The sequence below is a fragment of the Apium graveolens genome, chromosome 10 (genome assembly GCF_009905375.1).
Source record: "Apium graveolens cultivar Ventura chromosome 10, ASM990537v1, whole genome shotgun sequence".
Taxonomy (NCBI): Eukaryota; Viridiplantae; Streptophyta; class Magnoliopsida; order Apiales; family Apiaceae; genus Apium; species Apium graveolens.
The window spans coordinates 215,355,111-215,373,290 of record NC_133656.1 but is presented as its reverse complement, the minus strand read 5'-3'; the positions used below and the strand labels follow the sequence as shown (position 1 = coordinate 215,373,290).

At 33.6% G+C, this 18,180-nt stretch overlaps 2 protein-coding genes across 3 annotated transcripts; both read right to left on the bottom strand.

Annotated features, from left to right (window-relative positions):
• Positions 1-970: 970 nt before the first annotated feature.
• On the bottom strand, positions 971-5,887 carry LOC141693808 (calcium-transporting ATPase 2, plasma membrane-type-like). The gene is made up of 7 exons (XM_074498980.1): positions 5,566-5,887; positions 4,859-4,913; positions 2,831-4,779; positions 2,586-2,744; positions 2,238-2,409; positions 1,809-2,107; positions 971-1,703 (listed from the first exon to the last, which is right to left on the bottom strand). The coding sequence occupies exons 1-7, from the start codon at positions 5,740-5,742 to the stop codon at positions 1,458-1,460; spliced, it is 3,057 nt and encodes a 1,018-aa protein (XP_074355081.1). The 5' UTR covers positions 5,743-5,887; the 3' UTR covers positions 971-1,457.
• Positions 5,888-10,387: 4,500 nt separating this feature from the next.
• On the bottom strand, positions 10,388-16,107 carry LOC141693809 (nuclear transcription factor Y subunit A-10-like). Of its 2 annotated transcripts, none has more exons than XM_074498982.1 (6): positions 15,933-16,107; positions 14,843-15,146; positions 13,981-14,099; positions 13,797-13,865; positions 11,952-12,092; positions 10,388-11,323 (listed from the first exon to the last, which is right to left on the bottom strand). In XM_074498982.1, the coding sequence occupies exons 2-6, from the start codon at positions 15,096-15,098 to the stop codon at positions 10,925-10,927; spliced, it is 984 nt and encodes a 327-aa protein (XP_074355083.1). In that variant the 5' UTR covers positions 15,099-15,146; positions 15,933-16,107; the 3' UTR covers positions 10,388-10,924. The 2 variants fall into 2 exon arrangements, with proteins under 2 accessions (XP_074355083.1, XP_074355082.1); XM_074498981.1 differs by lacking the exon at positions 15,933-16,107 and adding an exon at positions 15,762-15,926.
• Positions 16,108-18,180: the final 2,073 nt, after the last annotated feature.

The following is an 18,180-nucleotide window of genomic DNA, read 5'->3' as shown; positions in this document are numbered from 1 at the left end:
CGACATTCTCATATTTCATTTGTCGATCTCTGTTTTCATCAGAAGTGGAAGGTATTTTACGATTTCAAATCTCTTTTTTTATGAACCAGAATGGAAACTCGTCTTTTTACACGAGATGCACATTTTTCCATTAATGAAAACGTTGAATAAATCTTATATCAGTTCATCACTTACCGTTAAATAAACTTCTATTACTACGTACTCATTTACTTTGAATAAAGTTGTTCAATGTTTGACATATAGACAATCTTATATTTTTTATACTTCCATACTCTTTTTTTCGTGTCCCATATCCAGGACTCTTTATTAATTGGCGCATTCCCGTCTCTTTATTAATTGGCGAATTCTCGTGTCCCCATATATGTATCCCGTATCGCTGAATCTGTGTCTGTGCTTTCTAGGTTAGAGCAAGTCCAACAGCTCTTTTAAACATGCTCTTAAGTCCAAATATAAGGAAGATGACATAAAATTGCACTACAACGGTGTCTTAGTGGTTCCTTATATTATTAAGACACTTCTCTCATATATTATCTTTAAGAAATCACAAGTCATTCCTTATATCATTTTTATCAATAAAAAATTGATTTCTCTCTCTTCAATTTAGTTCTTTTCTCTCTTTTCATTTCATATCTCATTCAAATTTATTATTATTATTATTATAATAATAAGGAATGAAAATAAGAAATATAGTTGGAGTTGAAATTCAAAATTATGTCTTAAATCACTAAGAGTTAATATTTTATAATATTTATAAAAAATTTATTAAGAGACCATTACACTTGCTCCTGTGATAATATGCATGATCAGGTAATTAAAATTTGTACCATTTGCGGTTAGTTCTGCTTGCGTGGCTACTTTCAAGTCAAGAGTGAGCTATCAATTTGAATGAAAATAATCAGGATAAAACTATTTAGTGGGCTATCAATTCGAGTGAAAATAATCAGGATAAAACTATTTAGATAATCGAAGATATTCACGCCTAGTGGCTTACATTATCGATTTAATCCAAGAGCAAAATTTTAAAGGGTCTAAGCTAACATCGTAAATGCTACAGAAGAACTAGAATCTTACTAATTTTGAAACAAAATAACCTGCAAGTAGAAATGTTACATGATACTAATAAAAAATATCCATCATTAAAAATGACAAGCAAATGCATGTCAGTAAGCTAACATAGTAAGAACTACACCAGAAATTACTTAGCTAGAGGCAGAGGCATATTGCTGAACTCCTTGAAAAGTTGTACCAAAACCATTGCGTAAAAGGAAACATATGCTGCCATCAGGCAGATCTATCAGACCAACACCACCTGCATCCTTCTTAGCTGCTAAACATGCTTACATGAAATCTTTTTCATAAGCCGAGATCAATCCTCTATGTCCAAATATATCAAATTACTGAGCATCTATTTTTTTTTACATATTTCATGCCAAGCATGGAAGCATATACACTTCATTCTAATTCTCAACTGGGATCATTTTAACTCCTGCAGCTATTGGCATGCTCAAAAGTCCAATAAATATGCAATAAAACCATTGCCCTAAAGTGAGGGGGTAAGTGTTCGCAAATGTACCAAAGAACTCAACTATCATGATCTGGAATATGACTGTAGCACCGATAACGCTGGCAAAAACGTTGTTTTCTAGGATACCCTTAAATACATCAATCTTTTCCATTTCTCGGGAGCTTATCTCATTGAAAACCTGCAAAATTACCAGTGAATTTATAGATTGTCCAATAATATTTACAAATTCAGTAACATATTTACATACCATTTTACAATGGAAGAGATAATTTCAAGAAGTTACCTGACAAAAGACAAATGAGTTGAAAATAAGTGTGTTAAGTATCAAGTCAGAATCAGGCCCGTCAAGACTAAATGCTTCTGTTCCTTTTGCTTGAAGATACCAGATCACGATGAACTGATATATAGATTGTCCTATAATATTCCTCCACATGACATTACTAATAAAATTTCCCTTCCTCCCAACTGGATTTCTCTTCATTAGTTCATCATTTGGAGGCTCAGTTGCTAAAGCAAGAGCTCCCAATGTATCCATAATCATGTTAACCCACAAAAGCTGAACAGCTGTGAGGGGAGCACTCCCTGAAAAAATCAGAAAGAACTATAAAATCTCAAATTATTGTTTTTGGATAATATCATGGTGCTAAATTTTTTAAAGATTTCTGTGAGTTATTAAATCTATGTAACATGTAAAGAAAGGCAGGATAATAACCTGTTACACAGGCTGAAGAAAAATTAACAACCAGTGCCACAACATTAACCGTCAACTGGAACTGCACAAACTTCTGTATGTTTATGTAAACTGAGCGTCCCCATTTAGCGACAGTCACAATTGTTGAGAAATTGTCATCCAGAATTATGACATCTGCACTCTCCTTGGCCACCTAAAGACGGGAAGAGATCCACATTCATATATGAAATTTATTAGTTTCATAAGTTTCCCAATGCTGGATATATTATATGATAGTGTGATGACACGTATAATGTACAAGCCACGCCTTTATCGTAGAGGCATTATGTTCTCTATGCTGTATTACTATAGATCTTTTGTTATGCTAACCTCAGTTCCAGCAATTCCCATTGCAAGTCCAATATCTGCTTCGTGGAGTGCTGGCGCATCATTAGTTCCATCACCAGTAACGGCCACAACTTCATTAAAAGTGGTTCTCAAGTGCTTAACCAGTGTATGCTTATCTAATGGAGAAGATCGTGCCATCACCTGAATTGGTAATTATAACAGAGTAAAATAAAATAAATATTTAGCCCAAGAATCTGATTTAGTCTTGTAATTAGTTGTAGTAATACCTGGATTTTGGGAACTAGTTCATGCAATTCCTCAAGATTCTTTTCTCGAAAAACTGGCCCTTCTATTGCAATGCCATTCTCATTAAGTATTCCACATTCTCTAGCTATAGCTTTTGCAGTATTTATATTGTCTCCGGTAACCATCCTGACGGTCACGCCTGCTGAACGACAAAGTGCAACAGATTCCTTCACACCTGGGCGAACAGGATCTTTTATGCCCACAATTCCTATACAGGTATATCCCGAAGTTGGAATTGAATCATCCGGAGAAAACCCATTTTCTAGTTGGGCATAGCCAAGACATAGGGTTCGTAGAGCTTCTCCAGCAAACTCATCAATTGTAACTTTGAGATGGTTTAGCAATGTTTCATCAAGAGGAACAACCTCACCATTTGAATTAATCACCTTGTCACAGGAAGCCAACACAATTTCAGAAGCTCCTTTAGTGTGAGCCCTTAGACCTCCTTCCGGAAGTTCAAGCACTACCCCCATACGTTTCTTTGTAGAGTTGAATGGCTCTACTTTAACCACTTTAGGAGCTTCACGCTCTGCCTGAAAATCTCCACCAAGCGACAGGCCAAACTGCAATAGAGCGGCCTCGGTTGGTGTCCCTAGTATTTCCCGTTTTCCTGTTTCATCAACTACAATTTCTCCGCCAGTGTTGTTAAAAATCGATTGCAGTAGTATTTTTAATGCAGATGCAGGAATTTCAGAGCTCAGAGTAGTAGAACTTCCTTCTTCACTCAAATCCTTGACATTTGTACACATGCATGTCTTGACAACAGTCATGCGATTGGTTGTCAGTGTGCCAGTTTTGTCACTACATATAGTTGTTGCAGACCCCATTGTTTCACAAGCTGCAAGAACGCGGACAAGTGCTTTATCATTCATCATCTTCTGCATCGCAAACGCAAGACTCAATGTTACAGCTAGAGGCAAACCCTCAGGAACAGCGACAACAACAATAGTAACTGCTATAGCAAAATATTCCAACAATTCCAAAGCATCATCACCACCCCAGCTCAAGTAGGTTCCTCCTTGCACTTTACGAGTAATCATTTTTTGCACAAGTACTGCGAAAGTCACTATAGCAAAGCACAGACCAATCTTACCAATAACGGTTGCTACTCCGTTCAATTTTACTTGAAGTGGAGTTTCATCATCTCCACCCTCACTAAGAGTTGCCATAAGTTTACCCCATTGAGTTCTCATACCCACAGTAGTAACTAGCATCTTGCATGAGCCGTCCTGAACCTTAGTTCCAGACAACAAATAAGGATTATCATCGGTTACATGCACGGGCTCACTTTCTCCTGTCAGACTTGATTCATCAATTAGCATAGAAAAACCAGACACAAAGAGGCCATCTGCAGGGACTTGATCTCCAATAGCAAGATGTACAATATCCCCAGGAAGTAGCTCATATATAGACATTTTGTGCCTATATCCGTTCCTTGTAACTTGGATTGAGATTTTCTTTTTCTCTTTATCTAAATCTCTGAACTGTAAAGATTGCCGATAGTCACTTGTGGCTGTTACAAACACCACTACCAAGATACTTGCAACAATTCCAAGGCCATCCTGGGCCCCATTTGGCCATCCTTCAGTTGCTATGCCAACAATCAAAGAAACAAAAGCACACATAGCAAGTATCATAAGGGTCATGTCATGAAGAGCTTCCCAAACAAAAACCCAGAAACCGCGTAGTTCTTTCTCAGTAAATTTATTGATTCCAAAAAGCTCTTGTCTGCGGTCAAGTGAATCTCTATCAGTAGGAAGGCCATTGGTGGTTGAGGTGCAGAGTTTGTCTGCAAGACCAGATACGCCACCATGAAATTTTACTTTCTTCATATCATGTCCCTCAACTATTGATGCCAACTCATCAGCACAAATCTGATAACCTGCTGCTTTGACATCCTCAGGTACCTCATAGTCAGTTGGCTTCATGCCTGTGAGAATTTACCAACAACTGTCAGTTGGAATAGAAATTTTAATCTGGAATTCTACAGATAGGGCTAGGAAATAGACCTTGGATAAACTGAAACGCGGCTTTGGAAACCAGAACTGCAACTCTCAACTTCTCCTGCAGTAAGCAAAAAAAACGATCACCCACCCAACTAAAAGCATATCAGAGTAGTTTGTACTTTGCCGGCCATGTCTCATAATTCAAACTGAGAACAAACTTGATGCAAGTCGATAGTTAATAAACTTGGCAAGTGTTGAAAACAGAACAAGGAAGAAAGATAAAATTACTCATTTTCGTTGCAATTCGAAATGGTTTCAGAGAAAACGTCTAAATACAAGTACTTTCATCTTGCCAAAAAGGTATGAACTAAACAACATTGCCTAAATTGAGACAACAGAATTTGATGATAAGATGGATTAACAACAATACAATTTACTTGAAGAACAACAACAGAAATCTGGCTACAAGTGAAACGGTAAGATGATAACGAGATGGATCAACTTTATATTGAAAATAAACTTTAAAATATATGACTCGAAACTAAAAGCAGTTGAAGCAATACAAGTAAAATGTCAGGTGCTGAAGCATGGCTAAAATTCTGGACATACAAGATTATGCAGTAAGCAAAACAAATATAAACATCTACGACAACATCCTTGTTATATAGAGTAAAGAGCAAGTAACACGGTTAATGTCAAGAAAGAAAGCTTTGTTTGAAGCTAATGACAATAAAAAGCAGAAGGATGTAAACAAAGTACTAATAAAGAACCTGATTGGTACGGCGCATGGCAGCAGCTTCGCTGCGCTTGAGGAGATTGGCAGTGTGACGAAACCTTCGTTTTGGATTCTTTACCATCCCGCACACATCTCTCCATTTCTGCAGTGTCTCCTCCGAGGTGTGCTTCGACTTGACTGCGCTGAAAGTACGATCTATGTAGCCTTCCATTCTTCTCAATCTTTAACATGAAAACTTAACAATGTTATCGAAAAAACTCAGAATCATCAGACAATCATTTACATAAGATTTGGTGGAGTACGACCACCATCACGGAAAGAAAAAAAGAAGCAAAGCTTTGCCCCCAACAAAAGTGGAGAAGAGGAATGTAAATAGTGAGTTAGAAAAAATAGGATTGGGATCTTAAAATAACTAAATAAGGCATGCAAGAAATGGTCCTAGTTTTTTAGCTAATCTCATTTCTTTTCTCCTATTTCAGTGCTGGTGAAGCCACAGCTAACTAAACTAACGATTTGGCAGGGTGATATTTTTTTCCTAATTATCTTTTAAGTATCACATTTAGTTATTTAAGTGTAACAACCTTCGTCATCCATGAATTTAAATATATTGTGTGAGCTGAATTTCCAAACTCTGGTTCTGGTAGAAGAAAACTAATTTAGTTGGTGATCCAAGATCAAAAAAATATTAATGATAGTTAGAAATATAGAATTGTCATGTGTTAACTTAGGATCTCTGAATAAAATTTACAAAAAAGAACCTCAAGCTATAAAAATTCATATATTCTTGGTAATGTATTCATTTTTTTATCATTATATCGAAATTTGGTAAAAAAATCATTATATCTGAACATTTTGGGATCTTGAATTTGGACCGTTATAGTGATGAACTTCTAAAATCTAAAATCGTGTTTATCAATAACGTACATTGTTACACCCTAAGCCGAGATAAACAATAAATTGTATGTATCAACGGGTTACGGGGCTATTTCACTAATTTACTGGTGTCTGATGTTTAAATAAGTTATATATGTAAAATATAAAATATCAATATAAAAAATATTTTTTATAATTTTCTTTATTTCAAGTAATTTTTAGGAGTTAATGGCTGTAACTTTTCACATTTTAATGTCCAAAAGATTATATAATATAGGCATGTTAATTACTGAAAATTTCTGCCCAAACATACCCGTTTTCTTGTAGGGCAAAAATGTACGTTTTATATATAGGAGGTGCAAAAATGTAAGGTTGGGAAATAATCAGTGATGTCATGCACAAGAAACATTGCGCATTCCGCAACGTTTCATTGTTGGGCCGCAATATTTCATTGTTGGTTAGGCTCCCAGTTTTTAATGTCCAAACTGCCCCTCTCTTTAGCTTATTCTAATATTTAACTTATTTATATAAGTATAAAAATAATATTAATGTTCAACAGTAATTAATTTTTTAAAATATGTTAACATTAAATATAATTAGTAGTAATATATTAAAATATTATCAATTTTAATAATAAATTTATCAATTTAATTTTTTCTGTACTTTTTCTTTAAATTATCATATGAATAATTTTAGTTTAAAAAATAATATTATTAATTTTATACTTTTTAGTGAATTGAGTTATTTTAGTTTAAAAAATTTATTAACAGTTTAAAATATTATCAATTTTAATAATAAATTTATCAATTTAATTTTTTCTGTACTTTTTCTTTAAATTATCGTATGAATAATTTTAGTTTAAAAAATAATATTATTAATTTTATACTTTTTAGTGAATTGAGTTATTTTAGTTTAAAAAATTTATCAACAGTCAAACTTTTTTTTTGTGCAAAACTTATTTTTGTGCCAATATTAATAAGAATTTTAAAATTCACAAAATTAAATTTGGCACAAAAAAAATTTTGCTGAAACATTTCATTTGACTGTTGAAATTGTCGTAATGAAACATTGCGGCAGTTGAATTGACTGGTCAATAGAGCAGAAGCTTGACCGACACACCGCAATGTTTCATTGCGGCAGTTTGAAAGCGCCGCAATGCTTCATTGCGGCAATTTCAACAGTCAAATGAAATTTTTTCAGCAAAATTTTTTTTGTGCCAAATTTAATTTTGTGAATTTTAAAATTCAGATTTTTACCTATAAATAGTCCTGCCTCATCTCATTTTTTTTCAACATTCTCTTCTCTATTTTTATTCTACATTTTCTCTTCAACATTATCTTCTCTAATTTCCGAAAAATGGTTTTCTAACTATGATTATGACAATAATAAGGTAATTATCGATGGTGTGGCTTATGACGGGTCCGAAGGAGACGAAGGCATGGCAATAGCTCTCCGCCGTATTCAAATAGCGCTTGAGCGCAAGAAAAAAAAAAGAAAATGAAGCTAAAGCGAAGGCGGAAAAGTCGAAAAAAAAGAAAGACGACGATAAGGGTGATAAAGGTGGTTCTTCGAACACCGTTAAAGTTTGATCATTCTCGTCGACATAAAATGTTATTATGTATTTGTTTTGAAAAAATATTTGAATGTACTTCATTTATATTTGAATGAAATAAATTATTTAATATTTTATTTTTCTTGTACTTGTCCAATATATTTTATCAATTTTAAATTTTAATAAACAAATATAATACTAAAATTTGAAAATGTGAAAATCCAAAAAAATGAAAATTTATCGAATTTTCGTTATCTATAAAAAAATATAAAATAATTTAGCCCCCAAAATGTTAAATATTTCTTGGTAACAAAATATATATAAATACCGTATTTTATTTAAGAAATAATTTTTCTTAATTATTATAATCATTATATTTTAACATCCATATAGTTGGATCGTCAAAATTTGTACTTTACAACTTACACGTCAAGAAACATCATTTGACATAACTATTATGCAAAATTTTCACAAAACTATGTAAAATAGTTGCATATTATAATTAAGTTACTCTTATAAACATTTATATTTTCAAACTAACATTTAACATAATAAATGAAATATAATAAGTCTAGAAACTATTTTTTATAATTTTTTTTGATTAATTTTCTAATTTTAAAGAAAATAACAAAAATAAACAACTCAACCGCAATGTTTCTTTGCGGTAGACACTTCCCCCGCAATGAAACATTGATGGGGTATGTTGTAAAGTTTTATTAAAACTGCAAATATTTACAGTTGTTGGCTTGGGGGTTTGTACAGTGCCGCAATGTTTTAATGCGGCCATCGCAATGAAACATTGCGGGCGTGCATTTAATGCACACAACTACCTTAAAATGTCTGTATTTTTGAAACATTGTTGTTTTACTGCTTCTTAACATTCTGCTCAAATTTATTCTTCTGAAAAAAAAAGGTTAGTATTCAATATCCATGGCTTCTTATTTATTTGATTATTCAACAATCCACAGAAATCAAACCCCCAATTATATCCCTAACAGTTAAAAACAAACATATTTCGGAAAATTACCTCAAGAATGTATGAGCGAGAGAGAGAGAAAGAGAACAAAGCTGCTTAATTAAGGAAGATATCAGGAGCTGTTTGATTTCGCTGAAATCGCTTTTGATCGCCGGAGTTTTATGTTTGTTTCTGGGTTGGGGCGGGTATAATGGTAGTTTTCGCGTGTGTTTGTGTTCAAAAGACGACTACCGCAATGCTTCATTGCGCTGCCGCAATGATTCATTGCGGTAGTGGGTTCATGTTTATTTAAAATTCGAATTAATATTTAATATTATTAATATTTTCAAATATTCAAATATTTTAATTTATTACTAAAAATATTGAATAATTAAAATATGTAAATATCAAAATATTTTCCTTTATTATTTTAATATATATTATTAAATATTTAAATATATTAATTTTATTTTAATGTTTCAATACTTTTAAAATATTGAATATTAAATATTAAATATAATATTTAATATTATTATAAAATATTTTATAATATTTTTTAAATATTATATTTTTAATCAGAAATATTAAGAATAATATCTTATTAAATTAATATTTATGTAGTTAAAAAAGCATTGATAAATGAATTAACATAGGAAAAGGGTAAAAAAGAAAATGGAGTATGTGGGCCACACCCGCAATGTTTCATTGCGGCCTCGCAATGAAACATAGCGGCAATAGCGGATTCTAGCCATTCGTTTTTTATTTCAATGATCCTGATTTGTTGGTTGGATAGGGTCCCTATTTAACTATGATTGTGGATAGGGACCCTTTAGATTTAGGTTCATGAGTATAAATGTCCAAACTTTTTTAATAGTTAAATAATAAATATACGGCAGGAGTTTTCCATTAGGGAAACCAAGAATCTGACACTTTGTCCAAACTTTAAGGTACAAAAGTTCATTGAACCTGTTTAAATTTTATTACTGTCTACTGCCTACTAGGTACAAGTTGTGCATTTTCTGCTGTGGAATGTTATATTAAATAAAAGGAAATTGAAGAGAGCGGGGATAATGAAGAACACTGTGAGTGTGAGGCACTTTTGTCATTAGTAGAAAGGAAGCTCACTTCATCAACGATATTACTGAAATTTGATTTGCTTCATACGATAGAAACTGGAAAGATGAACCAAGTGTACGTGCACACACTCTGTACGAGATACGTAACTACTACTATGTTGGTTTTAGTACCAAAGAATTGTTCTATAAGCAAGCAGTCACTGATGTGCAATGTTGATGCCTTTCCAACATTGACATTTGAAATATGTTGCATTAATTTGTAGCAATTGCTGAATGTGGGTTGAACAATGACAGGATCATCTTTGCCCAATAAAGGTTCAGTGGGCAATTGTAAAAAGCAATTAACAACCCGAAAGAAATGAAATGGGCATGGTATTGGTAGCTGCAGACCACAGTTTGTATACAACATTGTACCAACTAGTCCTCAATCTACTAAACATACATAGCACAAGTTGTAGTCTTTTACAAGCAAGCCACAATGCAAAACATATTACATACCACAACTTCACAAGTTGAAGTCTTTTTACATGAAAGATTTACATGAAGTATTACATATCACAAGTTCAGGTCTTTTACATGAAATACATTCATGACATAGTTCGCGAGCAGGCTCCAAATCCACACCCCGCACAATTTTTAATACAACAAACTTCAACAGTACAACATGAAAGCCCGTGCTTTCATAGTCTTATTTAGATAACGGGTCCTATACCCGTTAATAGTTTTTAGTTCTAAAGGTGCATTAAAAGTCTTTTAGCATCTTTGACTAACCCGATAATCAGAGTGATATGGGTGGCAAAGACAACTTTAATGCATAAGCCAAGGATGATTTGCCTCTGCAACCAAATGTGGGAACAAATGTGACGGACCCAATCACTTGGTTACAGATATGATGGGATTTGGTGCCAACAATTTGACACCAACCCCGTCGTAGTTGTCAAACTTTAAGATTGCGGCAGTTGTCTGCCGCTGCAATCCACTTACTAGGCATAACAATGCCATGTCCAGTATTCATCATACTAGAAAGAGACAGCACGGATGCTTGCATATTATTAATAGGAAAGTTATTCAGATCTCCCATGGAGAACATGCTAGTAACCTCTGACCCAGAAAGATTAGACCTGATGTAATTTGCTTCTCTTGGTGAGATACTGCTATCAGACTGTAGAATGTCCGAATTCTGAGAACCAGTAGACTGGCAAAGTTGTCCTATCCCAGTCCTTTTTGAGTTGCTCCCTTTATCACCTTCATCTGCTTTTTTTGTGTTCAGGAAGCGACCACCACAGCCCCTGGGTCGACGCATAGCATGAAGGTGGCGAGAAAGGTGCAGATAGGGCTGCATAGAAATTATCGCAATTTATTTTGTTGCAAACTAGACTTTAGCTTTCTTATAGCAAAAATAAGAAGAAAATAAAACTTACACTAGACATGCCGTCAAAGAAGATATGCATTAAAGCAAATAAACCAAGCATGACAGTAACAATTAAAAGTACTGACTTAACTGCTAAACCATGCATTGATCTTGCACAGTACTAGTCTATAATGGACAAAACCAATCAACAATTAAAGCCTTAGAGTATCAGTGTACATCATATTGTATCTCATGAACACAATATTGTATTTTACGAACAGTCATTTATTTTTCAAAAGCCGGGATCATCACAGAAACTCGAAAATAGTCTCTCTACTCCTATGAATCGGAAAAGAAATCGTCATTGCACCGTCCCCAGACCCTACTTTCAAGTCAGACATACTGTGTTTGCATGTTTGGTTAATAATCAGTACTTCATATCGTCAAAGTATTTCAGGTATAAATGCTGTAACTAAAAGATTTTACTGATTTTTCATGGATATATAGATTCATTAACCTCTGGATACCACTTTGACACGTGATTTAAATACAATTGGATTTGGTTTCCCTGCAGATAGAATTTTCATTCAGTGATAGTCAAAGATCATCGCACCTTGCGATTTTTTGCCAGCTTTTGCTGCAGCTCCGCCTTAGCACGGGACTTACGGCGCCTGATTATTCCATGGTACTGTTTGGCATTCACAAATACCGGTCCATCATCGGTTGTTAAGTTCAGGGGCAGCATAACCCGGCCCTAGCATTGTCAGAAAATGAAATGTTATGCAAGACCAGAAGAAGAATAAAGATGTTGAAAATAAGTAAATTTGTGATTCTCATAAATTATCTCTAATATACAAAATTCTGACATAAGTATTGCATGTTGAGGAGTTATATATTTAGTGTATGCAATCTAAAATCTCCTGATCGTATTCATGTAACTTACAAATGATGCAGACTGGTCTTCTTAGTCTATGTTGATAAAGACTTGAGTTGCAGCACTTATAATAAAGTAGGGCAAATATAATCTCTTCGTTTATCGATTCTAATCCCAACATAAGATGTATCATATAAAAGTTTAGAATCGGAAGCTTCTTCTATGTGCAAAATCGATATTCAACATAGTATCATTATAAGGTTTAGAAGGAGAAGCTTCTTCTAGGTCCCCAAACATACCGTCTTTGTTTTCTTTTCTTTTTTTTTGATAACTAAATAAGTACAGTTTTTCAAAATTTGGTAGAGATTAGTTGCTACAGAAGAAGATATGTAAACAGCATTTTGTAGTATTATTCACCAAGTCCTTAAAGCAAACCCATTCTCTGTACAATATACTATATTTTTTCATGCTCAATGCATAACATCTTTTATTAATTACGTGCTCTCAATTTTACTATCAAGTTTCGTGGTGATTGTTTTTCCAAACAAAATTCAGAATTCGTTTCCACTATTTCTAAGTTTTCACACATTGAACTAATTGTTTCATATAACCTAATTGATTTATACAGAAAAACAATCTTAGAAGTGGAAGCACAATGAATTACCAGGTGTTAATGTAATCATAAACCTTCCAGTGATAAGCGTTTAGTGTGTAATCTATTTATGTTCTGAAAATTTAGGTAGTTACGCTAAATACATCTACCTTTCTGGATAATTATTAACACAATCTATGCATCACTCTTGCTCTTATGTTGAAAAAAGAATCACAGCAATCATTGAAGTTTGCAAGAAGACTCCACCAATTAATGTGGTTGATTATATCAATTAGCTGGATAGGATGGATGAAAAGAAGTACAGAACTATAACATTCATCACATTTGCATAATGGTGAAATACATAAGTTATCAACCTCTATTTCAATTGTGATAATTGCTACAAAAAAGAGAGAATGAATGATAAGAAATTCATTTTCACATCATACTGGAATATTGTAATGATGCATATGCAAGTTAAATACTTCAAAACTAACACCTAGTCCTAGTTAAGATATACATTAGTATCGACGGCTAAAGAATAACGATAAATGCTGATAATCTGCTTATAGGTACACCAGGGAAGCACAACTAAGTACCTCTTACCGTCCCGCTGAACATGTACCTTTTTCCCAGATTATTTTTGTCCTTAAACTAAGCCATCTTTCATTTCAAACAATTTGACTGATTACTGGCAGCATTCCTATTATAGCATTTGAATTTTCATTTATATTACTTGAATGTCATAGAGCCACAAAATTTAGTAAAATGTAGAATAAAGAGACTATGAAGAGTAATTCTCAAAAGCTTAGTATAATCTTAGATCTGTTTGCTCACTTTGATAAGTTCTTTGTGGTAGTGATTTTTATGCATGCAATTATATGTGTTAGACTAATCAGCTTCTATATGTACTTATATAGTAAGCTATAACACCAATTATAGCTATGCACCGGACTTGCTCTAATGAAGAATTGAAGGTCAGGGCAACGAACCGTAATTTGAGTCCCATAAGATGAAAAGACTCCATAGCACTGATCCCCATAAGGATACTTCGCACAGATCTATACCAACCCAAAGAAAGAGGATACCATAATAATTAAATATCAGCGGATACCATAAAAATTAAAATTGAAGCTGTAATTTTTGAAGGATGCAGTGAGGTGGCTGGAATCTTACCACAGGTTGTACAAATCCTAGCTCAAAGTGACCTTGATAATCCGGTGAAGTTGCTTCCATTGAAAAGGCTGCCTGAGATGGCACAAGTTTTTGTCCATTTGCTGGACTTTTGGAATGACCTGATTGGAAATATGATTTGATGATTTAGGGGGAAAAGTTATCTGATGGTTAATAGAATCCTGACTCTTAGACCATGTAGCTGTAGTAGTGTCGGCTATTTCTAAACAGGGATAATAAATTTTAAGCAAGTTTGACAGTCTAATACCATCATTTGATCAGCTTTCTTAATTCCATTGCTTTCTTTTCTAATTTCTTTGTGACATTCATCAACATTATCAATTAAAGACCTCTACTTTAAATTCTTTATATATTAAAAAAGTCAACAAATCTTAGTTCTTTATCTTCTCCACCTTAACGGAAAAAGAAAGGTAGAGCATGTGTTCCTAACTCGGTTAGATAGTGGATTTTGTAGGATTTTATAAAGGTTTGTTAGAGTTGTAGAAATCCAACATTTACCTAAGAGATTTTGATGACTTGAAGGCAAATTCTGTCAAACTCTGTTCTATTCTTGCTTCATCTGTTTAATTTGTCCTACTTTAAATATAAGTAAAATAATCTATAGACCTTGTAAAATCCAATACTCCGTAGATTAGTAAGATCTAGTCAAAATTTGAGCTGAGTACATCCGCTTAACTAAAGCAAACCAAAGAGAAGCAAATCAAAGCAACGGGGAACAACCTATAACTTTATCATCATAGACCAAACCTTTTTATGCTAATTATTCCATGATTTTAAGTGCATAATTCTGGTTTTACCCATTCAAGGTAGAATAAAATACAGTAAACAGAACCAAGAGAAGTACCAGGAAAAACAGTGAAATGAGAGGTGCTCCCTTTCTCAGACCCTTGTCCCACAAAATGCTCCCCAAACTTAGTAGCAGTGTACTGGTCTCCGTTTAAATTGTTTTCCCCAATTGACGACTTCAATTGGCTAACAGGATCAACATACGGCAATTGTGTCCCTAGTCCACTCCACCATGGTGTCGAAGCAGATGATAAGTGACCGATGGAATCCTGAACCCCTTCATGTTCTTTGAAATATACAGAATGCATAGTCATACTTGATTCTCAAACTAATTACAAGTACTTTTCTACTGCAAATCCCACCTGAATTATCAAAACACAGTTAGTATTTCAAACAAACTTCTATTTTTTCAATCTTTAGCACCAAATTAATCCACCAAAAGCTATTGTAAGAACAATTTCTCTCAGAAAAATACAAGCCTGCGCAGAATCATATCCATGTACAACAATATCAAAACCTGTGAGCATTTCAACATTTCAAAATCTTTTCATGTTTACATAAAATTCTTAAGCTAAATACAGCCCATATCTCAAAAAAAAAGTAAAATACATATGCACACACAAATTATGTTGCACCGCAGACCATTTTAGCCTACACATTTCTACAAATCAGATACGAATCACGAGTCACATTAGTACAGATCACACATCACAATTGTACAAAAGATCAGTCACAATACTACAAATCATTGTCGCAGTACTACAAATCCCTGGTTTGTAATTTGCAGGCTAAATTAGTCTTAATTTGAACCCGACACCTTTACATACATAATCAACAAAAAAGATTGAAGAATTCATATATAACTATCAAATTTCAACCAAAAATAAAATTTAAAATGGCAGAAGAGATGAAAACGATGACAAATAAAAAAAAATAAAAAATCAAACCAAGAAAACAAGGTGACTATATAAACATACCCCCAAGTCAACTCTAAGAATTCAGAAACAACTCAAGCAGAGAAACCCCATTTACTAGGAGCCATGTCGGTATAATATGAAGCACGGAGAGAGAAGAGAAAGAGAGAGAGAGAGATGCAGAGAGAAAGAGAGAGGAGAGAAGAGAAGAGAGAGACGGCCAGGGATACTTACAGGTGTAATTTAGTGTAGTGGGAACTACACACAAGGCACTAACCAATCAAATGAAGCTTTCATGACTTGGTTTGTTTATATGTGTTTCATTAGCAAATTTATTTACTAGTTTAAGACTTAAAGAAGTGTCACTTTGGAGAAATGAATAAATGTGACCACAAAGTGTAGTTCATGGTTGGAAGGCTAGACTTTGCAAATATTTTAACTGTCAAAACATTTATAGCAACCTAATATAACTGTTTCCTTCTTTTAGTAAGGCAAGTAGATAGATACACTTGTACTATTTATACAATTTTATTTCTCTTGTCTACCAGGTGCAAAACACAGTGTTTATATTCTCCTTGAACCTTGGACTTCTGGGGTTCGGGTCATGTTCTTGATTCTTTCATTTGTACCATTATTTTCTGTTCATGTAAGTAGCCAAGTGTTGGTTAATAGGTAACATTAGATGATTAGAGCCTCTCACTGTAACTAATTTAGATTTCCAGAATGACATAACCTCTCAATCGTACCAAACTAAGAAAGAAAATTTTTGAGGATGTCTTTTTTTTACATAGTTACACACATACACACCAGAGTCTAACTCTTGAACTCTCAAGCAGAAACCAAGATTCACCACTGTACCAAGCTTCTGATAAATTTTGAGAATGTCATGAACACATTCATACTCAAAATTGTATTAGAGCTCATGTTAAAAAAAATAGTTAGCTCATTATCACAATGAAATTATAGGAAGTTGGTCATATAATCTTTGTAACTATGTAAGCGGAGAGATTAGTGACAGTTTGTCTGATATAAAAATATTAGAACGTCAATTGTATCTTAAATTTGTCAAATTTAAAGTTTGGAATGAATCATTTTTGAAAAAAGATGTTGGCAGAAATTCAATAAAATGTTTAGTAGGTAGTAATGTCATGTATTTCAGTAATGATGTTCGTTCAAGGTAAAAGAAACAGATGACTACAGAATAAATCAACTTGGAATAGAAATAATAATATGAACAATGTCAACAACTAGCTTTTGGAATTTAATATGGGCTGATGGATTCTTCAACCTAGCAACAAACGCGATGCCAACCTGCAGTTTGATTAATGTAGTACAATACTACAACATCAACAGATTTGTTTAAGGTTATATGATGGAATGATATACCAATACAAGTTACAGCTGTGTGTGCTTGTCACTGTGAAAAAAACAAGAAGTAACAACAAATTTGTATTTGCTAAGTACATTGGATTACAGCCTAAAACCAGTGAGTTTAATCACTCTTATTCCCCCTTATTATTTATTATTAGTATAATATTTACCAACTTGACTGTGATTGTATGGAAAATGAGCATCAGTTTATGAGTCCATGCACCGTTCATCATTCCATTTGTTGGTCTGTAACATAATGTGAAGGAGAAGGAGATTTAGAAACATATGGAAAAAATGTGTTAAAACATTGTGCATTATTATTAGGTGACCAAATGTAAAACTAATGTTTGATTTGTTGCTTATTTGGTACCATGGAGTGCCTTTTAGTAGACTCATATTCATGTGCAGTCATAATTAAGTGACAGAGTTAATTATGTTTTACTTTACAAGTTTAAGCTCCCTTAATCTTTACTTCTGTCCCCATTTAGGTAGGTCAGCTATGTGGTGATGCAAGATTAACTTTGAATATATGAGACACCAAAACAAAGTTCGTTGTTCTTTAGAGTCATGCCACCAAATTTAACCTTGATTCACTCATATTTACAGCTTTAAAGTTAATTGCACTTTAATAATTCTATGTTACTCTGCTTTAATTGTGTGTCTGTAATCTGTACAGGCAAATAATTTCATAGCAACAATAATAAAGTACTACTGAATTATATTTGATTAATTGTGTTGAGCCTAGTTTCTTCTCATTTTCCATGTTAGGTCAAGAAGATGTGACAACAGACTCCATAATTCAAGATTGTGACAGACAGATCGCAATGGTTAAGAATTTAGTAGTCTGCTTTTTTTCAAAATGATGATAAGTACTATACTACTGTACTTGCTATCTAAGTCTGATAAGTGCTGAGGTAACCAGGCATTTAGTTTTTCAATCAAGGAAACTAGGTAACCAGGCATTTAGTTTTTCAATTAAGCAAACCAGTCCACAACAATCGATTAGCAATCATCGATCTGTTATGATTATATGCGGATAGCAAAAAAACCTAGAGGTGATGTTTTAATCGCAGATAGATGACCTCGCCCAGCATTCACAAAAGATTTCACT

What these genes read in the sequence shown, in the direction of transcription:
- LOC141693809 (XM_074498982.1), bottom strand. Translation starts at nt 15,098, where the DNA reads ATGACTATGCATTCTGTATATTTCAAAGAACATGAAGGGGTTCAGGAT. An exon ending in TCATTTCACTGTTTTTCCTG is followed by an intron (nt 14,100 to 14,842) that starts GTACTTCTCTTG and finishes ATTTCCAATCAG; the next exon opens with GTCATTCCAAAAGTCCAGCA. An exon ending in TAGGATTTGTACAACCTGTG is followed by an intron (nt 13,866 to 13,980) that starts GTAAGATTCCAG and finishes GGGTTGGTATAG; the next exon opens with ATCTGTGCGAAGTATCCTTA.
- LOC141693808 (XM_074498980.1), bottom strand. Translation starts at nt 5,742, where the DNA reads ATGGAAGGCTACATAGATCGTACTTTCAGCGCAGTCAAGTCGAAGCAC. An exon ending in AACTAGTTCCCAAAATCCAG is followed by an intron (nt 2,745 to 2,830) that starts GTATTACTACAA and finishes TTACCAATTCAG; the next exon opens with GTGATGGCACGATCTTCTCC. An exon ending in ACTCATTTGTCTTTTGTCAG is followed by an intron (nt 1,704 to 1,808) that starts GTAACTTCTTGA and finishes GTAATTTTGCAG; the next exon opens with GTTTTCAATGAGATAAGCTC.